The following is a 22,281-nucleotide window of genomic DNA, read 5'->3' as shown; positions in this document are numbered from 1 at the left end:
GTCTTTTTCGACATTCGTCATAAATGACGCACGTCACAAAGACGCTCTGTGTGTACGCTGCCTTAAAAGCCGGACTCCAAAGGCAGTCAATGCCAAGTCACCTTGCAGATTAGATAATGGCTGAAAGCCTGGAAGGACCAGAGGACCTTTACTGGCTCCTAGGGACTGCAAATTTACAAATCCCTCCCAAACTTCCATTGCTATTAACACAAATACTGCAAGTCTTCTGCAAAAGAGGTCAAGGGGAATGTATTTATTGATTGACTGATCCTTCTTAAACTCAAACTCTGAACTTACAAGCAGGAATGGTCCCTTGGCAGCCCAATCTCTGGAAGACCCTGATCCATATTCCTTGCCCGCAAGCACAATGACTGGAAAGCCATCTGCCTTGTACCTCTCAGCTGCATCAAACACGTCCATCTGTAGTGATCCAACGGGACAATTACAATATGGATATCATGAGTAATAACTGATAATGCTAAAGTCTTTAAAAGATTATTACAATATTTTTCTATACTCCACTTCCTTCTTGCTGTACACATTTTTGCAAATGAGCACACCACAAGTCAAAGCAAAAACATATTGTGACTTAGCTAGCACCATTATAAGGAGGACTGAGGCCTTCCTATATAATATAGCAAGGCAAATGACATATTGAGTTCATTTTGAGTACAGAAAAAGTGCAAAATCAAACCACAACTATATGTACGAGAGAGAGAGAGAGAGAGAGAGAGAGAGAGAGAGAGAGATAGAGATAGAGAGAGACCTAACTCCTTTGTTTGACCTTCATTACATCAGCTTTTACAACATACAGGGAATACAGTGATGGTATTCTTGTCCCTCTACAGGTGAAATATAGGTAGATGGAGTGGAAGGGGCTTGGAGCAAGAGGGAAATGTCAGTTCAGGAAGGAAGGAAGGGAGAAGGTAGGGGATAGGGGTGAATGGAGAATGTAGGGATGATATTTTGACAGAGCATGAAGGGAACATTTCCTTGTCTTCTCTATTTTCTATGTTGAGCAAGAAAGTGAGTAAGCAGTGGATAGGGGCAAGTGGAAAATGTTTGTGTATGGATGATATTTTATAAGGGGGAAGAAACCCTTGTTATATAGATACATTCTTGTCCTCCATCAAAGACTCATAAAGAAGAATGAGATATATCATCACCTTAACCACAATAAAATACTCTCATAAGCAATGTAATGCAGTTCAGGTTGAAAACAAACTTTGGCTGTTAGGTCCTGCTGTGAAGGTGCAGTGTCTTACGTCCCATGCAAGTGGCGGGTTTTGGATGTGTGTGGGAGGAATGAAGGTGTCAACACAAGCTTTAACTTGGCCACCCACTTTTAAAAGGACGAAAAGTGATTTTGCTATATAGATTTATACTGTGGGTAAAAGTAAGGTGATGAGATGTACAAGGGGTGAAAGTGGCAGTAGACTGGAAGTGAACATTAAGGGAGAGCGACTGGAGGAAGTGGATAGTTTTAGATACTTGGGTGCAAGTGTAGCAGGAAAAGGTGGAGTGAAGGTGGAGGTAGAATGTAGATTGAGAGAAGCGAGTAAATGCCTTGGTGGTTTAAAGAGTGTAATGAGGAATAGACATTTGGGAATGGATGCGAAGAGGAGACTGTATGAAGGAGTGATTGTGCCAACAGCACTGTATGGGGCAGAAACGTGGAACATAAGAGAAGAAGAGAGAAGGAGTTTGAATGTGTTTGAGATGAGGTGTCTGAGAAGTATGGTGGGGGTTACTAGGCTAGATAGAGTGAGAAATGAGGAGGTGAGGAGGAGAACAGGGGTGAAAAAGGATTTGGGAGATAGGGTTGATGAAAGAATATTAGGATGGTTTGGACACATGGAAAGAATGAGTGAAGAAAGACTAGTAAAAGAGGTATGGAAGGCAGATGTGGAGGGAGTGAACATGAGGGGACGTCCTAGGATGAGGTGGATGGATGGGGTGAAGGGGGCTTTGGGGAAGAGGGGAATGTCTGTTGAGGAAGGAAGGGAGAGGACGGAAGACAGAGGTGAGTGGAGAATGGTTGTATATGGATGATGATGTGACTGCATGAGGAGGAATGGGCGGGGAAGTGGGGGGTGGGGTAGTATGTGTGAGTAAATTTTGACGCAGCCCGAAGGGGTTTCTCCCCGTCCTCGCCTTATATGCAAAGGGGGACGGAGAGGGGGGGTCGCCGATTAAATGAAGCGGCCTCGCTGTGGATGTACTGTGTCTTGCGACACTGCTTCTGACCCAGGGCGGTGGGCAGGGTGCAGGGATGACCCGTCATCCAGGAGGTGCTCAGATGAGAGGAAGGGTGGGAGGGGTGTGGAGTGTATTTAGAGATGAAATGGGTGGGAGTGTTTTTATGCCTTTCCCTTTTTGGCTACCTCCCTTGGAAGGGGGAAAAAGCCTTGGTATATGTATGTATGTATGATGTATAAGCAATACTTTACTTTTAAAAGTATTGCTTATACATACAGTATAAGAGGAGAAATAGGGAAAGATGAAGTGAAAGCAGCTGTTAAGATGATGAGAGCAGGTAAGGCACCTGGGTTGGATGGATGCCATGCAGAATGTCTGAAGAAAGGAGGTACAGTTATGGTGGACTGGCTGGTGAGGTTATCTAATGTTTGTTTAAGAGAGGGTAGAGTGCCGGAGGACTGGAGGAGTGCCTGTATAGTTCTGCTTTACATGGGAAAAGGGGACAAGTGTGAGTGTAGTAGTTTCAGAGGGATCAGCTTGTTGAGTGTAGATGGCAAGGCTTATGGGAGGGTCTTGATTGAGAGGATTAGGAGAGGAACAGAGGGAGTAATTGGTGAGGAACAGTGTGGTTTTAGGACAGGTAGGGGTTGTGTAGATCAAATTTTTGTGGTAAGACAGATATGTGAGAAAGCTATAGGAAAAGTTAGGATTTTTGGGGGGCTTTTATGGATCTGGAAGAGGCTTACGACAGGGTAGACAGGAAGGCAGTATGGGAGGTACTGCAGATATATGGCATAGGAGGAAAGCTGTTAAGAGCAGTCAAGAGTTTTTACGAGAGGAGTAAAGCTTGTGTTAGGATTAGAAATGGAGAGAGTGAATGGTTTGAGGTAAAGGTGAGACTTCGTCAGGGATGTGTTATGTCGCCCTGGCTGTTCAATTTATACATGGATGGGGTGATGCAAGAGGTGAATGCAAGGGTAGTGTGTCAGGGGTTGGAGATGGTTAAAGAAAATGGAGAAAAGTGGGAAATAAGCCAGTTGTTGTTTACTGACGACACTGGGCTTGCAGCAGGATCAGAGGAGGGATTGAGGAAGTTAGTGACAGAGTTTGAGAAGGTGTGTGAAAGAAGGAAGCTGAAGATAAATGTGGGCAAAAGTAAGGTGATGAGATGCACTAGGGAAGAGAGTGACAGCAGGCTGGAAGTGTGCATTAAGGGTGAGAGATTGGAGGAAATGGATAGTTTTAGATACTTGGGTGCGAATGTGGCAGGAAAGGGAGGAGTGGGGGTTGAGGTAGAATGTAGATTGAGAGAAGTGAGTAAATGCCTTGGTGGATTAAAAAGTGTAATGAGAAATAGACATCTGGGAATGGATGCTAAGAGGAGGTTATATGAAGGAGTGATTGTGTCAACAGCACAATACAGGGCAGAAACATGGGATATATGAGAGGAAGAGAGGAGTTTGAATGTGTTTGAGATGAAATGTCTGAAAAGTATGATAGGGGTTACTAGGCTGGATAGAGTGAGAAATGAGGAGGTGAGGAGGAGAACAGGGGTGGAAAGGGAGTTAGGAGATAGGGTTGATGAAAGAGTATTAGGATGGTTTGGACACATGGAAAGAATGAGTGAAGAAAGATTAGTAAAAGAAGTGTGAAAGGCAGAGGTGGAAGGAGTGAATATGAGGGGGCGTTCTAGGATGAAATGGATGGATGGGGTGAAAGGGGCATTACAAAAGAGAGGAATGTCTGTTGAGGAAGGACGGGAGAGGACAGAAGATAGGGGTGAATGGAGAAGGGTTGTGTATAGATGAGGCTGTGATGCATGAGGTGGAGTGGGTGGGGGATGGGGGGTGAGGAAGTATGTATGAGAAAAAATTTGATGCAGCCCGAGGGGATTTCTCCCCTTCTTCTCTTTTTCTGCATGAGGGGATGGGGAGGGGGGGTTGTCAAATTTATGAAGCGGCCTTGCTGTGGATGTGCTGTGTCTTGCGACACTGCTTCTGACCCAGGGCAGTGAACAGGATGCAGGGGTGACCCGTCATCACCAGGAGGTGCCAAGATAAAAGGGAGGGAGGAGGGTGGAGGGGAGTGGAATATGTGGGGAATGGAATGGATGGGAGTGGTTTCTATGCCTTTTTCTTTTTGGCTACCCCCTATGTAAGGGGAAAAATCCTTTGGTATATATATGTATAAGCAATACTACTGCTTGTGATCAAAGGGACTTTTATACATTACCTCCTCTCCTGAAGGTATGTGCAATGTTTTGGGAGATGCACGGCCAATGAACTTGTTGACAAGTCGAATATTTGCAAATGTTCCACGTGCCATCACTGCATCATTACCTCGGCGGGAACCATATGAGTTGAACTCACGAGCTGTTAGCCTGGAGATTCAAATTTCATAAGCATGTACAAAATAGCAAAAATTGTAACAATGGTTGCTCCAAGTTTCACGACTAAAAACCCACAGCCCTACAGTAGAAAGCAATAGTACTTGGGGCCTCCAATAGATCTCTTGGGGAGGTGTTGAACTGTTGTTTTTGCTGCATTATTGTGAGTCTGTATGTCAAGTTGGTGTTTGTTAGTTCTTGAGTAAAAAGGTGGAGAAAAAAAGTTATTGTGTTTGGTTACTAGGTGCCAGTCCCTGAAGATGCACCTGTTGACCAAAGTTGGTGTTTGTTAATTCTTGGGTAAAAAGGTGGAGAAATAAAGTTCTTGTGTTTGGTTACTAGGTGCAAGCCACTCAAGATGCACCTGTTGACTAAAACAGACAGCTTGCCTGAAGAATGCTAAGAAACATAGCTTTCTTCATATATCTATATAAATAAATTTGTGGATCATGTTAGAAAAAGAAATAATTCAAGCTAACAATGTAAATGAATTCTCTGCAAATCTCAATATATGAAGATACAAAGACAGGCCTCAATGAACATAGCTCTAAACCAGTATACTCATATTAGGTAAACAATTCAATAAATACCTATCTCTCTGCAGGTGTAAAGCCATGTTCATGCCCTAAAAGTTATAGACTTGCATGTGAATCAGTGGTAAGTTGACTGAGTATGCCATTTCACACTTGCATACACATCAAGTGGTACTTTTCCCCTTGTATGGAGTGGTTGAGCCAAAGCATACAGTTCCAATTTAATCCATATCCCTAAATGGAAATAAAGGATGCAGATTAAGTTGGAGCTGTACATGAATTTGAGGCTAGGTATAATGAATTGGAGAGTAGGTCATGGGACCCAATGAGTGTTGCTCCATTCCTGTCCACTACAATTAGCTAACCCCACACCCATCCAAAACCCATTCACTGCCCTTTACATCTTAGCACCTTGTAATAAAAGATAATCCTTATTCCCTGCTACACTGTTTGGGGGTAATGGCAATGTAGTAAGGCACAGCACCTCCACAGTAGGGCCTGACAGCTGTAGCTGGTTTACCCCAACTGAATCATTATATGGAAACTATTTATTTTCAGTTAATTTTGTAAATCCAAGCCAAGTGAAAAACCAATTACCACAAATTTCCCGAGTCAGCTTGAACTACCATCATGGATACTGATACATTACACTTACCCTCTGGAAGCAAGATAGCGTGCAGCAGGTGAGTTACGAGCAATGGAACCAGCAGGCGAAATGTGGTCTGTTGTGACAGAGTCCCCAAGGTGAAGCAGCACATAGGCATTCTCTATTTTCTCTTGCTGGGGCAGTACCTGTGACAGAGTATAGTTAAAATTGTTATGAACATTACATGTTATGCAACAATGAAAAAAATATATCTATTTGAGAAATTTTTCCTTCTTAATTGTATAAACCTCTCATTTAACACAATCAGGAACAATATGACAAGAACGCATTAATACTAATCAAGAAAATAACATATACTGCAATAAGTACAGCCAACCCAAGTGACAAAAGATTAACCATACACATATTTTTGTCCAAAATGATCAAGGCTCAAATAAGCACCTTAGATCATAACACTAGTTCCAGATAGACCCTTTACATGACATACATGGATATTTGAATGAAAACAAAATATATGATTAACATCACCAAAACATAAAACAATCATACACATACAAAACAAACATACACCAAAACCTTACAAAACAAATAAAACACATGCCTTTGTCATGTCCGAAAAGAAGGGTGGATCTTTTATGTAGGTCGAGGCATCATCCCATGGGTACAACATTCCCTTGGGTGCCTGCAACTGATTCCAGCGTTCATTGCCTGTAGTAATCTTTGCATAAACTTCTTGGAACATAGCTGGAATGACACTCTCATTCTCCACCTTTTGGATTTCTGCCCGTGTTGGCCAGATGTCACGAAGGAAAACACCCTTGTTTTCTGCATTTCTTCCTGATTGGGAGAATTTGATTATCTTAGATACTTATAGAATATACTTAAAACCTCTTTACCCTTTATAAGGAAGAATGGGCCAGCCAAGGCATACACCCACCCTTCACCCATTCCACACCCAACTAACACCCATTTGTTGTCCTTTTTATATTTTTTCTTAGCCCTCCACCCCTTTTTTCATTCTTTCTTGTCTGCTCTATTATTAAGATTCTGGTTTGAGTCCTCCTCCCAGACCCTTTTATGCCTTATTTTTTTGCACTAGGTGAAAGAGCCTTTTGGTACTTATGTGAATGTCATGTTCTTATTATTGCTAGATATTCAGTTCTCTTTTCCTAATGTTACCAAACTTATCAAGACCCATGGGACATGTTGGATCCCCTCAGGAGGGATTAATAGTAACATCCAGTGCAAACAATAATAATAATAAAAAAATATATATATTACTTGATGAACACACTAACTCACCAATAGGTTCTGTTTCAAAGTCTATATCGACCCTGCCAGCTATGGCATATGCAATGACAAGAAGGGGTGACGCAAGGTAGTTCGCTCTGGTCATAGGATGAATACGTCCCTCAAAGTTACGGTTACCTGACAACACGCCACAGCAAACAAGATCTCCCTGGTGGAAATATAAAGATAAACAAGTTAGTACTCAATAAATCTACAGGGAAAGTTAATGACTTTTAAGTCCTTTAAGAAAACCATATGAACTTATGCTTTCCCTATCTCCTTTTCATTCTTTACCTTTTCAATTGCTTGAGACACAGAGTCTGGAATTGGTCCTGAATTCCCAATACATGTCATACAGCCATAGCCAACAATATCAAATCCAAGCCTGCGCAAGAAGGGCATAACACCTGAGTGCTGAAGGTAGTGTGTAACCACCCCTGATCCTGGCGAGAGGGACGTTTTGATGTATGGTGCCACTGTAAGACCTGCTTCTATGGCTCGTTTGGCTAGGAGACCTTGGAGAAAAATTAACAGAGTAATAGCACCACAAAATAATTTTATAACATGGGGGAATTAACACTTAGGGAGCAGTAACTGTATATGTATGTATGATTGTAGAAGGTATGAAAACAATCTCTGCTTAGCAAGTACAATCACATTATTTATAGCAGTCTTATGATGAAATGATCACATCCGCATGCAACCAGGATTTTAGGGACTTTATGACACCTATACAGACCAAAGCCAAACATCATTCATCTATGTCAGTAAAATCTCGTCTCATGAAGGAACAATGAGAAGTTTTTGTACTATTGCTGTCCCTCTTTTGTGCTGTTCTACTGAACTTAATTTTTAACACCTCTATGACTTTCCCTCTTCATTCTCTAATCTCCCTGTTGCAGGAAGAATGTTTCTACCATGTTTTCACCTGTGTCATAGAATACAACTAATTAGGATTGAGGGGACTATAAATCCTCATTCTGTATTTTTCTGAGAAGGCAATTGAGAGGGGATTAATGGACTATGTAGTGCTGTTAAAAAGGAATATTGAATGAGTTCTGGACATAAACATATTCAGGGGATAGGGCAATGGATTGTCAAACCGTAAATTCCTACCAGCTTTGAGCATGATTAAAAGGCTGCTAATATCATTACATGTAATGGCAGCAATAACCCATGCTGAAACACTATGAAGGCACTTCATCACCTGCAAATTCCTACCTGCTCCAAGCATGACTGAGGGGTTGCTGGTATTGGTACATGATGTAATAGCAGCAATGACCACAGACCCGTGCTGAAGAACAAATTCCTCTCCTTCGTACTCAAAAGGTACATTTTTTTGGTGTTCATCACTTGGAATGGCAAAACCCTTAAATCCTATCTGAGGGTGAAAAAAGAATAAACAAATAAATAAAAAATAAATGCAAGAGTATTTCTTTCATACCTAAATTTTGACAAAGTAAAAAAAAAAAAATATATATATATATATATATATATAAATCCTATCTGAGGGTGAAAAAGAATAAAAAAAAAATGCAAGAGTATTTCTTTCATACCTAAATTTTGACAAAAAAAAAAAAATATATATATATAAATAAATAAACTTAAGTATGCAATCTATAATTTCCCAAACAGGAGACCACTTATGATGTATCTTAAGTTTTGAGATTCAATTGAACATAACAACAATAGCCAAAATAGCCATAATAATAGTAACAACTGTTACCTCAAATTTTGCTTGAAACCCACAATGGACCTAAGACCTCCAATAGATCTATAGAAAAGAACATACATATACCAAAGGCTCCTTTCCCCCTTATAAGGGAGGTAGCCAAAAACCAAAGGCCCTTTCCCCCTTATAAGGGAAGTAGCCAAAAAAACAAAGGCACAAAAACCACTCCCACCCATTCCATCCCTATCACACTCCACTCCCATCTACCCTCTTCCCTCCCTCTTATCTTGGCACCTCCTGGATGATGGGTCATCCCTGCATCTTGTCCACTGCCTGGGTCAGAGGCAGTGTCGCAAGACAGGGCACATCCACAGCAAGGCCACTTCATTAAATCGGCAACCCCCTTCTCCGTCCCCTCATGCAGAAAAGGAGAAGACAGGGAGACATCCCTTAGGGCTGTGTTAATTTTTTCTCACACATACTCCCTTAAACTAAGTGAATAATATATATCACTGTAACTAAAAAATCATGACAAATTTTATTACTTTGGTCAGTTATGTTCCTGAAGCCAATGCACTAGAACAAAATATGTGTTCGTTAAAAAATTAACTTAATAAAATTCAATCTGGGAGCTAACACACTGGTTTAAAGAATATAAAAAAATGTATTATCGCTCTAACCTCCACTTGAATAATTGAATATGACTTTGTTCACAAAAATCTAAATTCCTCTGAATTTCAAAACCTTCCATGCCTAAGTGCCGCCCCGGGACAAAGTTCTCAGTGACGCCGTTCTACATCTGTAGCCTCTCTTTTCCACTGCCCCACCACCCTCCATGCTCCTCTGACAAGCTACTCCATCCCACCTCCTCTCCACAAGATGCGTCTTCCATAAAAAAACACAGCACATGCTCAAAGAAAGCCCATGGGAATGACATTTCACCCCTAAAAAAAAAAAAAAAAAAAAAAAAAATCACATTTCCACCATACCTTACAGCCTATTTTAGGTATTGCCTTGCGAAATAATTAAATATCTTAAAAAATGTATTCAATGTCCCTATTACAGAAAGGAAAAGGGAAAATATTCCGTACATTTTTTATTCTAAAGCAAAATTCGTATTACATAGTACAATATTCCGGGCTCTTTTGACAATTTTTTTTATTAAAGTATTTTGTTATACTTGTGGGCGGCATGCCCAGATCAGAATCGCCCCACCCCCATGAGAGGGCCCTGTTCTATGTCTAACACTGGTATAGGTTTACAATATCTTAGTTCATCATTCAGCTTTGTTATATACGACGGAATTATAATTTTATATTTGGAGATCTGAAAAATAAAATACTGTAACCGTTAAACGAAGTCGTTTCTACTCGATCGAACTTTCAACTGTCGGCGCTGGTGAAGCCCGTGGAAGCCTAGTGTGATAAACTCGTGGCTTAGCGAACGCTACAATTCTAACAAAATGGGCTTCTTTTGTTAAGGCTGTAAATTGAAACCCCTTTTTAAAGTTCTAGTAAACTTTAACTTACACATGTAAAAATCGACTTCCACACGATGGGATGGATGCGCCGGTCGGTGAAAGGCAAGTTACTAATAACAAGTATAACTTGAATAAACATATCTAAAATCGGGGCTTAGTGGACTTTTTTCTTTAAGTCGAATATCACTGTATTCATTATAAATAGATGAGAAATTAATCCAAAACGGATATTTTTGTCTGCACCATGTACAGTAATTTCCAACTGGATAAGGAGGCGGGGGATAGGGGGTTTGCCATATTGGTGTGTAAAAATACAAAGAAACAAATAAATGTGTAAAATACAAATAAGTGAACCAATAAAATATAAAATACAAATAAAATAAAATAAATAATATATAAATAAAATAAAAAAGACAAATGAAATAAAAATACATGCATATTCCCAGATTTTTTTCCTTTATGATATACGAGAGGTAGCCAAAGTCAAATCCACTCACATTCCCTAAATGTGCGGACGTTTCGACCTTATGAATCAGAGGCACAGAACGCTTCCGCATCATTTTTCTACACCCTTTTAAACACTTGTAAAAACATTCATTTTGCTTTAAAACATAATATCAATTAACATTTGGTATATTGTTTGCATTATTAACCAAGAGGTCATATAAACTAATCGATAACACAGTTCATCACAGACAAATGAAGAGGGTTACAATAAGAAAATACCTCAATTATTTTGAGCAAACATTCTAAATCAAAATCACATTTCATCACAGATAAAATTGTAATTCAATATAAGATTGTACAACCAACGGAAAAATTAGATAGTGTTGTATATCAAGGTCAGGTTCCCCTATAAGGGACCTTCTAAGTACAAAAATTACTCGTTTTATTCTTCACATAATAGATAATAAAATAGTTTTGTACTCCATTATATATTTGACCGACTGAAATTATCTTGCGAAGGCACCAACCCCCCTTGGGAATGAAAAGACACCTCGATTCCAATAAGGATTGTGCGTTCATATTTTTGGTAAGATGCTTGAGGGGGGGGGGGGTGAAGCCAAATAAGTTGAAATAATACATCATTTAATTGCGGCATGTATGAGTGGGGTCGAAAACGTCCGGGGTCGACAATATCATGAGGCCGGGACAGAAACATCTGCGCACGCCATACCACCCCTCCCTCACTCTTTTCTTGGCTCCTCCTGGATGATGGGTCATCCCTGCATCTTGCCCACTACCCTGGGTCAGAAGCAATGCAGTAAGACACAGCACATCCACAGCAAGGCCGCTTCATTTAATCGGCGACCCCTCTATCCGGCCAAAACATCTCCGGACGAAACACACCTGGACAAAACAACTCCTCTAATGTTAATGATGGTGGTCGCGGTGGTGATTATATTATTAGTGGTGGTGATTACTGGTTTTAAGATGTGATAATTGTGGTGGTGATGCGATGGTGATTAAGTTGATGTTGATGAGCTGATGATGGTGGATTTGGTGATAAGTATCTACGACAGAACGTCGAATGGTCAAAATGTCGACACGACAGATGGTCGAATGCGACATAATGTCGAAATATGCATTTTACCGATTATTCGTTCATGTGTGCCTTGTATATTAGTGGCACTTGACTAATCATGACTAAAAGAGGTTGTTTGAAGATGGATATTGTTTTAAAGAAAATCTAATTCTGCAATAAAGACCGATATTTCCCAAATCACTCAACCCATCATGGCCGCCCGGAAAGATTTTCTTTTTTAACATAACAATGAAGATAAAACAACTTAAACAACAGTCATTTATACCAGTTCAATTGCAATTAAATTAATCAAATAACTATTAATGAAACCACAGTGAATTGAGATTGCCTTATTGCAGTTAATAATGGAATCACACAAAAAAGCACGTTTATTTTATATGTAAACTTCTTTTCACATTTGTTTATACATAGATTTAAATATACAAGTACTGGTACAAATGGATGTTATGCATTATATCAGAAAAAATCAATATGGTATACTGAAAGTTAGACTTTCAACATATTCCTGAATGGATCGGTCCTCATACTGAGAAACAATGCGCAATATTCGTTGACCTAACTGACTTCCTTGGTTTAGATGTTTCATGTCCAGCGATAAGTTGTGAGAGGACAGTTTCTGTGTGAGTTTGTTCATCTTCACGCAAACCCAAATCCACAACCTTTCTTCAGTGTGCTTGAACAAAGTGAAAGAAACAGGCTTCGACCTTCTGCACAGACAGGATATCCACTGCAGCTTCCATCGCAGCACGTTCAAAGTCACTTCTGTAAATATTGACCGCGTTGTCATGCAGCTTGTTGGATGGCCGAGAAGATACGATAATAAATCTCTATGGTTTTCTTGGTTGTCAACACGAAAAGGAGTCAGCATTTGCCCCATCACTGGTGCATGCAGGGTGTACAGTTGATAAAACGGTGTCCGGACACAATCCCTCCGGACAATATCCCTCCTGGACAGAATCCCCCAAAGACAATACCCCCCCTGGACAGAATCCCTCCTAGAGTATATGTTTATGCATGTATATTAATGTATTTATATATCAATGTATCTTAATGTATATTCTCATATAGTATTTGACTGTATGTGAGTATATGTTTATTTATGTATTTTAAGGTATACAATTTTTTCATATATATTTGTAAGGTGTAGTAGTGAAGCAAAAAACTTTTTTCATAAATGATTTATTCAAACAAATATATAAATGTCTGTACTGTATGCATTAGCACCTCGGTAATGTGAGGTAAGATAGTTGCTTTCCATGTGATAGTATATAATAGGAGAGCTGCTAATCTGAATGATGTGGGGGATTTTGTCCAGCCCGCTCACTTTTGTGGAGGGATATTGTCCGGAGGTATTTTGTCCGGGAGGGATTATGTCCCGGATCCGATAAAACAATCCCCGGGAGACGTCAAGAGTGTCATCGCCGTGCCATGCCGAAGAGTTTGATCAATTTCTCAGGTTGTCGCTTGAACAAAACACTATGATCCGATCATTGCTGCCAACACTGATATCAGCCATGATCCAAGGGTCCCCTTGTTTTGTCTTGATGTAAGGATCAGGCAGGGTAAGATTTGTAACAATACGATGTAAGCCCTGGTTTTTACGAGGCTGCCTCTGAATCATCCTTTTGATGCTCGACTCTTCCGGAAGATATCTACGAACCTCTTCTGGAAGATTTTTTCCTCCTTTTAGAGCAACGAGGAATTTTGCCATGGTTACTTTGTATTGTATTTGAAAGAATGTAGCTCAAGAATTGATTCTGAAATTAGAATATCCACTTTATGTACAGTTAAGAAAGTTTTTTCCTCATTCTTGAGCAACAAAGAATTCTGCCATGTTTTCTTTGCATTGTATTCGAATGAATTTAGTTCAAGAATTTATTTTGAAATTAGAATATTCACTTTATGTACAGTCAAGAAAGCTAATTAGGAAAGGACACAAAGTTTTTGGTGGATATTTCAGGTATTGTTGTTGAGCGTGAACACAGGTTTGCATTTTCGGTGAATTAATGTACATAATCACGTCGATATATGAAATTTCGACATTTTGTTGCAGTCGATATTGTCGTTTCGACGTTCTGTCTTTCGACATTGTGTCGTGCACCGTGGTGATAATGGTGGTGGTGATGATAATGATGGTGATGTGATTGTAGTGATCAGGGTGGTGGTGATGATGAAAATATTGATGTTATACTTTCATTGACAAGTAAATTGGTTAAATATATTTGGGGATGTTTTGCCCGGGAGGGGTTTTGTCCTACACTCGCCCCCCCCCCCTCCCTCATGCGGAAAGACGGGGAGAAATCCCTTTGGGCTGCGTCAAAATGTCATTCACACATACTCCCTAATCCCCCCTATCCCCCATCCACTCCCTTCCATCAATCACAGGTAAATCATAAAAAAAATACATTATACCCAAGTGTCTGGCCATGTGCTGTGTTTTGATGTACTGGCCCCGCTATTAGCATGCGGCCTAGTGATTCTGACCAAAGTGAATCTAAGGTGCCTTGAACGGGTACTGACAAATGCACGGGTGTAGAATTGGCGTCATGTCGGAAAGACGAGACGCAGAATGCCGAATTTCATAACTAATACAAATGAACGAAAACCAAAATAGAAAATAAATTATAAATAGAAACAAGAATTAATTTGCATGTATAAATACGATTAGGCTATAGGGAATATGTACAAACAAGTTATCTGGACTAATTTATCATAATCAACATAAAATATGTACAGAATACATATATATATATATATATATATATATATATATATATATATATATATATATATATATATATGTACATACACACTGAATGGTTCCCAGTGATCAATTAATATCTTTTTTCAACCACATATCACTTTTAATTCCATACCATCACAAACGAGACTGAGAGTCGTTCGCAGGAGGCATCCGTTGGAAATTGAAATGTGGACGAGCCGAGGATTCAAACCCAGCTAACCCGTAACAAAGTTACAGTGACGTAAACCAATACGCTATCAAGATAGCGTATTGATTTACGCCACTGTAACTGGGTTCGAATCCTCGGCTCGCCCACGTTTCAATTTCCAACGGATGCCTCCTTCGAGCGACTCTCAGTCCCGTTTGCAATGGTTTGGAATTGAAAGTGATATGTGGTTGATATATATATATATATATATATATATATATATATATATATATATATATATATATATATATATCTGTATGTGTGCGCGCGCGAAGAGGTCTGGAGTCTGGGATCCATGTTGAAAGGGAGCAATGTAAACACCAGACTCAAAGTGGGAAGTTGAACTTCCCACTTTGAGTCTGGTGTTTACGCATATATATATATATATATATATATATATATATATATATATATACATATATATACATATATATATATATATATATATCATGGACAGTATATAAAATATTGATTTTTCCCTCATCTATAATTGTCCTATTTATATATTTCGGTATACTGACATTCTGTATTGTGTTTCACTATTTCGGGGTAGTGGTAAGGGATCCGTAGAATGAGATCACCTTCAGACACCGAGATAGGTGGAAGTAGGCGTAGATATGCGCGCACCCGGCTTTACCTACCTGTAGTGTACAGGAAAGGAGTAAAGTTGGTGGGACGCCGTCTCTTACTCTCCAAATATCATACCTGTCTACACACTCACAAATGGCTCCAACTCGAACTGAAACTCCTTATTCAGCAATTATCATATCATCAACTTCCGGTTTGGCCTACATCGTATTCTAAGCTATTCAAAATAGTTATGCATCTGCATTATGTGTGATTCACCAAGGTCTTTGGATCACGTGTTGGACTCGTGATCGACAACTATTTCCCGCCCGAAAGAGAGCTCAGATCTCGTATATGACCGGTCTATGGGTAATGCACACACACACCCAACTCACCACCCACAAGAGTTTGAGTAACAACCCACAGCGCAGCGATACTGAAATTATTTAATCCCTGGACGGGATTCGAACCCGGACCTCCGTAGTGGCAGCCGGGAATTCTACCACCTGCGCCACGAGTGTGTGTGTGTGTGTTTGAGATTCACTATGGTCTTGGATCACGTGTTGGTCTGGTGATCGAATGCACACACACCTCCAACTCTCCGCTCACGAGAGTTGGAGTAGCAACCCACAGCGCAGCGATACTGAAATTATTTAATCCTTGGGCGGGATTCGAACCCGGACTTCCGTAGTGGCAGCCGGGAACTCTACCAACTGCGCCACGAGTGTGTGTGTGTGTGTGCGCGCGTGTGATTCACCATGGTCTTGGATCACGTGTTGGTCTGATGATCGAAACTATTCCCCTCCAGAAGAGAGTTTTGATCTCATATATGTCCGATCTATGGGTAATATAACCTTACACGCAATGTGCGTGTGTGTGTGTGTGCGCGCGCGTGCGCGTGTATTTACCTAGTTGTATTTTACGGGAAGGGGAGCTATGCTCGTGATGTCCCGTCTTTATATCTCGTTTTATCTAGACATTTTAAATTCGTGTATTGTCTCTTCTATACCTGTCTTTCTTGATTTTCTTCCCATGTCCTCTTGTATCTCTACTATCCCATTTTATTGTGTGTGTGTGTGTGTGTGTGTGTGTGTGCGTGTGTTTGTGTGAGATCAAACTCCCAAGCCTGACATAGGGAAATGGTAGATTTAGGGTTGGGCGGTGGGATGTGGGGCAGGAGGTAGTGAGGTCCAAAGGTGGGGGGGTTGGATGGGACGTATAGTGACCGTGCCATACACGGAGATCTGAGGGTGCATGCACAAACCTGTTTACCATTCATACACACAGTGGACACAGAACCAAATATAAACAAAAAGTTTACCTAAATTATGTTTATGACTATAATTATTCTGTAGTGATTGAAAAAAGTAAATAAAACCTGAAAATTCAGGAACGCCATGATGGCAAACTACAGACACGACTTGAATTGTAGACAATTATTGTATATATTTGTGCAGAAATAATAATACTAATAATAATGCTAGCATAAATGTGTATTTGTCAGGTCAACATGATACCAAATACCTTGTGGTCGTGTGATAGCATAAACAAAATAAAAATCCCAGGAACGTCTGGCCGACCAGAAAACCATATTCTATGGAATGGCTATTTTCCTGTAAACGTCGACTTTATCTTGGGCAAATAACTGTAATTCTTGGCAAAATTGGATGCACGCACAAATACAGTAAATGTGTGAATTATTCTATCAACTTCAGCCATTCTTTGTGACTAAAATGTCGTGTGTTCTGTTTTGATATCGCTTCTGCTCCAAGATGGCGAACTATTTTGCTAGTTCTTCATTCACAGCATTATTATTTCCAAAGCTGGAGGTCATACGTTTTTATACCAAACTGTTTATTTCCCAACATAAGGAAAGTAGCCTGTCAAGTCATGCATCCAGCCTATATCTGGTTTCCTTTGTATATTTGCTCCATTGTTTTCTGCTGACTCCCTGGGTCAGAAGCGATGCAATAAAATAGTTTTACATGCATAAATATCGTTCACAAATTGACAAAACACATTCAATGATTGATTTCAATCAGCTTGTTATCTGTACTATGTATACTAACGTGAATTACCGTAATTTTTTATATTAATTGTAATATTAATCAAACGTATGACAATTGATTTGGGCTAGCTTGTGTTGGTGCTCGGACAAAAGGTCCCCGGACAAAATGTCCTGAAATCTGTACCCCTGGGACAAAATGTCCCCAACGGCCTAGGTGGGTGGTCAAAATGTCCTCAATTTTTTTTTTTCTAAAAATTTGTCAGATGTGTTTTACTTTATTCCTTTATATGTTTTTTGGTGAATATTTGGTTTTTAACTTAATTTTTTTATATAGGCATACAATATAAGTTCAATAAAGCATAATATTATTTTTTTTATAGGCATACAATATAAGTTCAATAAAGCATAATATTATTGTGTGCTGTAATTGTACTCATAATTTGCGGAATGAACATTTAAAAAGATCGTCTGAAAAGTGGCTAATGAAATTTAACAAGTAAATGCAAGGTAATGCACATAGGTAAAAATAACAATAAGTACGATTACAAGTTATTTTGGAAATTCGTTAACAAAAGTGAGTGGTGAATTTTTAGTTTCTCCTGAATTTAAGGGTTGTTATAAAACCACAATTAACTATGTCCCAAAATGTATAAACAGTTGATAAAAATCAATATTTGTTGAAAAAAAATGGGGACCTTTTGTCCTAAATATCGGGGACATTTTGTCCTTGGGGTGCAGATTTCGGGACCTTTTGTCCGGGGACGTTTTGTCCTACATTCGCTTGTGTTGCATATTGAAGTTACATTTTAATTGTCACTAGTTCCTCTTTTACTGTGTAATTATTCCAGACAGTTGGGGATCCGTGACCTCATTGCAGAGATATAAAATAAAAAAAGTGTGGCAGAAAGTAGTAATACAGGGCAGATTTTTTTTCCAGCATTTGGTAAAACATTTCAGTGAGAATAACTGGAAGGATATTCAACACATTATGGGTAAATATTTATTCATGTAACAAAAATTTTGAAAAACTAAATCTCAATTCACATTAAAAATCACTGTATTCGTGATATAGTGTGCACCGCAAATTCGTCACAACCTTTGACTAGTTTTGGTTCCTCCATTGCACGTTCCTTTGGCATTGGCATGTCGACGTTTAGCCAGCGGCGTTTTGTCGGTAGAATATCATGGGAAAATGTTCCAAAACATATGATGAAGAAATGAAAGTCAATGGATATTTATAAATTAGGAAAAATATAGTAGTTCTGATGTAATTGTTCGATGTGTTCCAAAGGTTGGACGTCGTCTTTCCAACAGCGTCCTGACATACTCGATACAACCTCATTTGACCTAATTTATCTAATCTGACCTCAGATCCGACACACTGCATTTTTCTGTTCAGACATCACAAACACTGATTCCATTTATGAAATTATATAAAAATAAAATACGCCACAAAGCAAAAATAAATAAATAAATAAAAACGACATTAAATAAAACAGTTTCAAGACGGAGACCAACAAACTATTGCTACATACATATCTCCAAAATGCTCTCCCTTACCAGGAAGGTAGTAAAAATCCACTCTCACCCATTCCACTTCTATCCACCACGCCCTCCTCCCTCCATTTCATATTTGTTCCTTATGGATCCACAGCAAGGCCGATTAACTCGGGCTACGGACAAAATCTCGGAGGACTGAATCCCACATGACAAAATCCCGCACGTTGAGGACAAAATCCCGCAGATAGTTTATAATTTATGCTCTACAAAAGAACTAAATGTGCCAAACCCTGAGTTGTTTACTAAATAGTTTGGAGATATGACACTAACATTCGTATCTCTTCCTAGTATATATCCCGAATGCCGAAAGAATCCCCTCATAATCTTTAGTGAAGCAGGCCTCCAATTCCAGGTCTTCTGCCCTGCCGCCTGAGCCACAACACAAAGCTAATAAATATCCCTTAAAGCGCTTTGTGGCAATAGTCCCCTATTATACACAACTATCTTTTCATTTCCCTACAGAGTTCTTTTCCCTTCCTACGAAAACCGATCCCGCGTGAGCAAGCGGTCTTTTCTAAGTACTCCATAGACCAGTATACCTAATTCGTCAGTATAAGGAAAATATATAGACAATTATAGATTAAATAAAAGACAATTCAAAATTCCATCTACTATCCATTATATTTGATCTAAATATATATACTTGAGATGGAGACCCAACCTATCTCACTTAAAGGAGTGAACAGTATTACACACCTCATCCAATTAGTGTCATATCACCAAACCCTTTTGTAAATAACTATTTAATAAACAACTCAAGGTTTGGCATATTTGGTTCCTTTGTAGAGCATAAATCAAACTAACGGTTTTTTGTCCGTACCCCGCTTCACTCAATCGGCGACCACCCCACCTCCCCGTCCCCTCATGCTGAAACACTGAAGACGGGGAGAAATCGCTTCGGGCTGCGTCAAAATATCACTCACACATAAGCATTCCCCAACCCCCTCCCACTCTCTTCCATTTATCAGTGTCATCCACACACAGCCAGCCCGATCCTCCGCCTCGCAATTCCCTCACCAACAGACACCCCCCTGTTCAACGCCCCCCCCCCCCGCCCCATCCCATCCCTGGCCGCCCCCCCTACGCTCACCCCCATCCACCTCAGCCTTCTACATTTCTTTTACTAATCTTTCTTCGCTCGTTTTTTCCATGTGGCCAAACCATCCCAATACTCTTTCATCAACCTCATCTCCCCTTCCACCTCCACCGTACCTCACTTCTCACTCCATCCAAATTAATCTTGTAGGGTTGGCATAATGATTGCATTTATATCAACTCTTAAATTCACTAGAAGGACCATGAACGTTGTGGAGAGTCTATTGTGCCAACATTAAATTTAATTGCACTGTTTCATTATTGGATACTTTTTGTAAATGAATGTGTACATATGTCACCGCGATATGAAATAAAGGTTTATCACATTCTCTCTAAATGTATTCCGCTACTCAACTATCCTAAATGCGTAACATCTTAGTCATTTCTTCCTTTGATTCACTTTGCTTCTTTATCAGGGGCGTTTTTACTATTATTTCTACAATGTAGCTGGTACGGATCCATGACATTTGGGCACAAAGTGTCAGGTACGACATTTGGGCACAATATGATATCATCATAGTAACATCAAGCAAATTAGTCTTTTTCAACTACTGAGCTTTATTGATTCACACTGCTGTTTCACTTGAAGGACCATGAACGTTGTGGAGAGTCTAATGTGACAACATTAAATAATTTTTAATTGCACTGTTTCATTATTGGATACTTTTTGTAAATGAATGTGTATATATGTCACCGCGATATGAAATAAAGATTTATCACATTCTCTCTAAATATATTACGCTAATCAACTATCCTAAATGCGTAACATCTTAGTTATTTCCCCTTCCACCTCCACCGTACCTCACTTCTCACTCCATCCAAATTAATCTTGTAGGGTTGGCATAATGATTGCATTTATATCAACTCTTAAATTCACTAGAAGGACCATGAACGTTGTGGAGAGTCTATTGTGCCAACATTAAATTTAATTGCACTGTTTCATTATTGGATACTTTTTGTAAATGAATGTGTATATATGTCACCGCGATATGAAATAAAGATTTATCACATTCTCTCTAAATATATTACGCTAATCAACTATCCTAAATGCGTAACATCTTAGTTATTTCTTCCTTTGATTCACTTGCTTCTTTATCAGGGGCGTTTTGACTATTATTTCTACAATGTAGCTGGTACGGATCCACGACATTTGGGCACTTGACATTTAGGCACAAGACATTTGGGCACAAAATGTCAGGTACGACATTTGGGCACAATATGAAATCATCATAGTAACAATGAAGCAAATTATTATTATTATTATTTTTTTTTATCAAATACTGTGCTTTATTGATTCACACTGCTGTTTCACTTGAGTAACTCAGAGGCTCAAGATATCATCACTGCTTTCGTACAGCAAAAATAGTTGAAATTGTAAATTAATAGCCAAGTTTGTCACGATGTCTTTATAAATCTATGTTATGCCTACCAATAGAATGATGTATTTGTCTATCAAGAAAGTACTAAGTTGGGCACTAAAATGAGTATTTTTTTTTCAAACTAAAGTTTATTCATCACTGTCATGTCTTTATAAATACATGCTATGCCAATCAATAAAATAATATTTGGTATCAAGAAAGTTACTAAGTCTAGCAATAAAATGAGTATTTTATTTCAAACAAAACTTTATTCATCCATGAGGATTTGGAGACCATAGATCTTCAGATTTCTGGTTCATGAAGAAGCATGAAGTTCGGGTGAAGCCCTTCTGACAAGATACCCCACCAAAAGATGAAGTCCCTACACACAGCTATGGAAAAGCATAAAGTTGGTTGAAACCCTTATGACAAGATACCTCACCAAAAGATGAAGTCCCTACATACACCTATGGAAAAACATAAAAGTTCGGGTGAAACCCTTCTGTGTGCCCTTTATAATTGTAAAACTGATAGAAGTCCTTCATTGCTCTTTGTCTTGGTAATGTGAAACTATCCAAAAATAAATTGATATTCGTATAAAATCATTGTTCTTTGCTCACTTACCCATAAAATTTTTGCAACATTTTAGTTATTTGGATTATTTCGATTTCATCATTATATATTTTCAGTTTTTTTTTTCCTTTCTTATTCATAGAGAATCAGAAACAATGCATGTCTCTGATGCTCTGTGATTCTCATATGTATGTCTGGAAGTTTATGGCAGGAAACTAAGTAATTCATAATCTTTTTGTATTCGTCACGTGGCATAGTAAAACCCAACTAATATAAATTATTCATGCCTAATTTAAAATTTTCATGCCTGTTGTTCAAAAGAATCATCTTTGGTTATTTTTTCTTGGTTTGAGATTGTAATATACAGCACAAATTATGCTGTGCCCAAATGTCACACCCAGTACTTTGTGACCAAATGTCCTGTGTCCACATGTCTTGTGCCTAAATGTCCTGTGT

The 22,281-nt window shown here is 39.1% G+C and overlaps 1 protein-coding gene across 3 annotated transcripts in view; it reads right to left on the bottom strand.

Moving 5' to 3' along the window:
* The window catches only part of LOC143028145 (cytoplasmic aconitate hydratase-like), a 74,481-nt gene that overhangs the window by 6,068 nt on the left and 46,132 nt on the right, over positions 1-22,281 (bottom strand). For all 3 annotated transcript variants that reach the window (XM_076189825.1, XM_076189827.1, XM_076189826.1), the window contains 7 exons: positions 8,237-8,396; positions 7,310-7,530; positions 7,028-7,184; positions 6,327-6,562; positions 5,774-5,910; positions 4,432-4,579; positions 298-420 (listed from right to left, as the gene is read on the bottom strand). In XM_076189825.1, coding sequence (XP_076045940.1) covers positions 298-420; positions 4,432-4,579; positions 5,774-5,910; positions 6,327-6,562; positions 7,028-7,184; positions 7,310-7,530; positions 8,237-8,396 — 1,182 coding nt within the window. The remainder of the gene's footprint in view (positions 1-297; positions 421-4,431; positions 4,580-5,773; positions 5,911-6,326; positions 6,563-7,027; positions 7,185-7,309; positions 7,531-8,236; positions 8,397-22,281) is intronic.

This window comes from Oratosquilla oratoria, chromosome 9, assembly GCF_046742065.1.
Source record: "Oratosquilla oratoria isolate Oo_2021 chromosome 9, ASM4674206v1, whole genome shotgun sequence".
Classification (NCBI taxonomy): domain Eukaryota; kingdom Metazoa; phylum Arthropoda; class Malacostraca; order Stomatopoda; family Squillidae; genus Oratosquilla; species Oratosquilla oratoria.
Note: the sequence above shows the minus strand (reverse complement) of the source record. Positions and strands in the feature narration are given on the sequence as shown.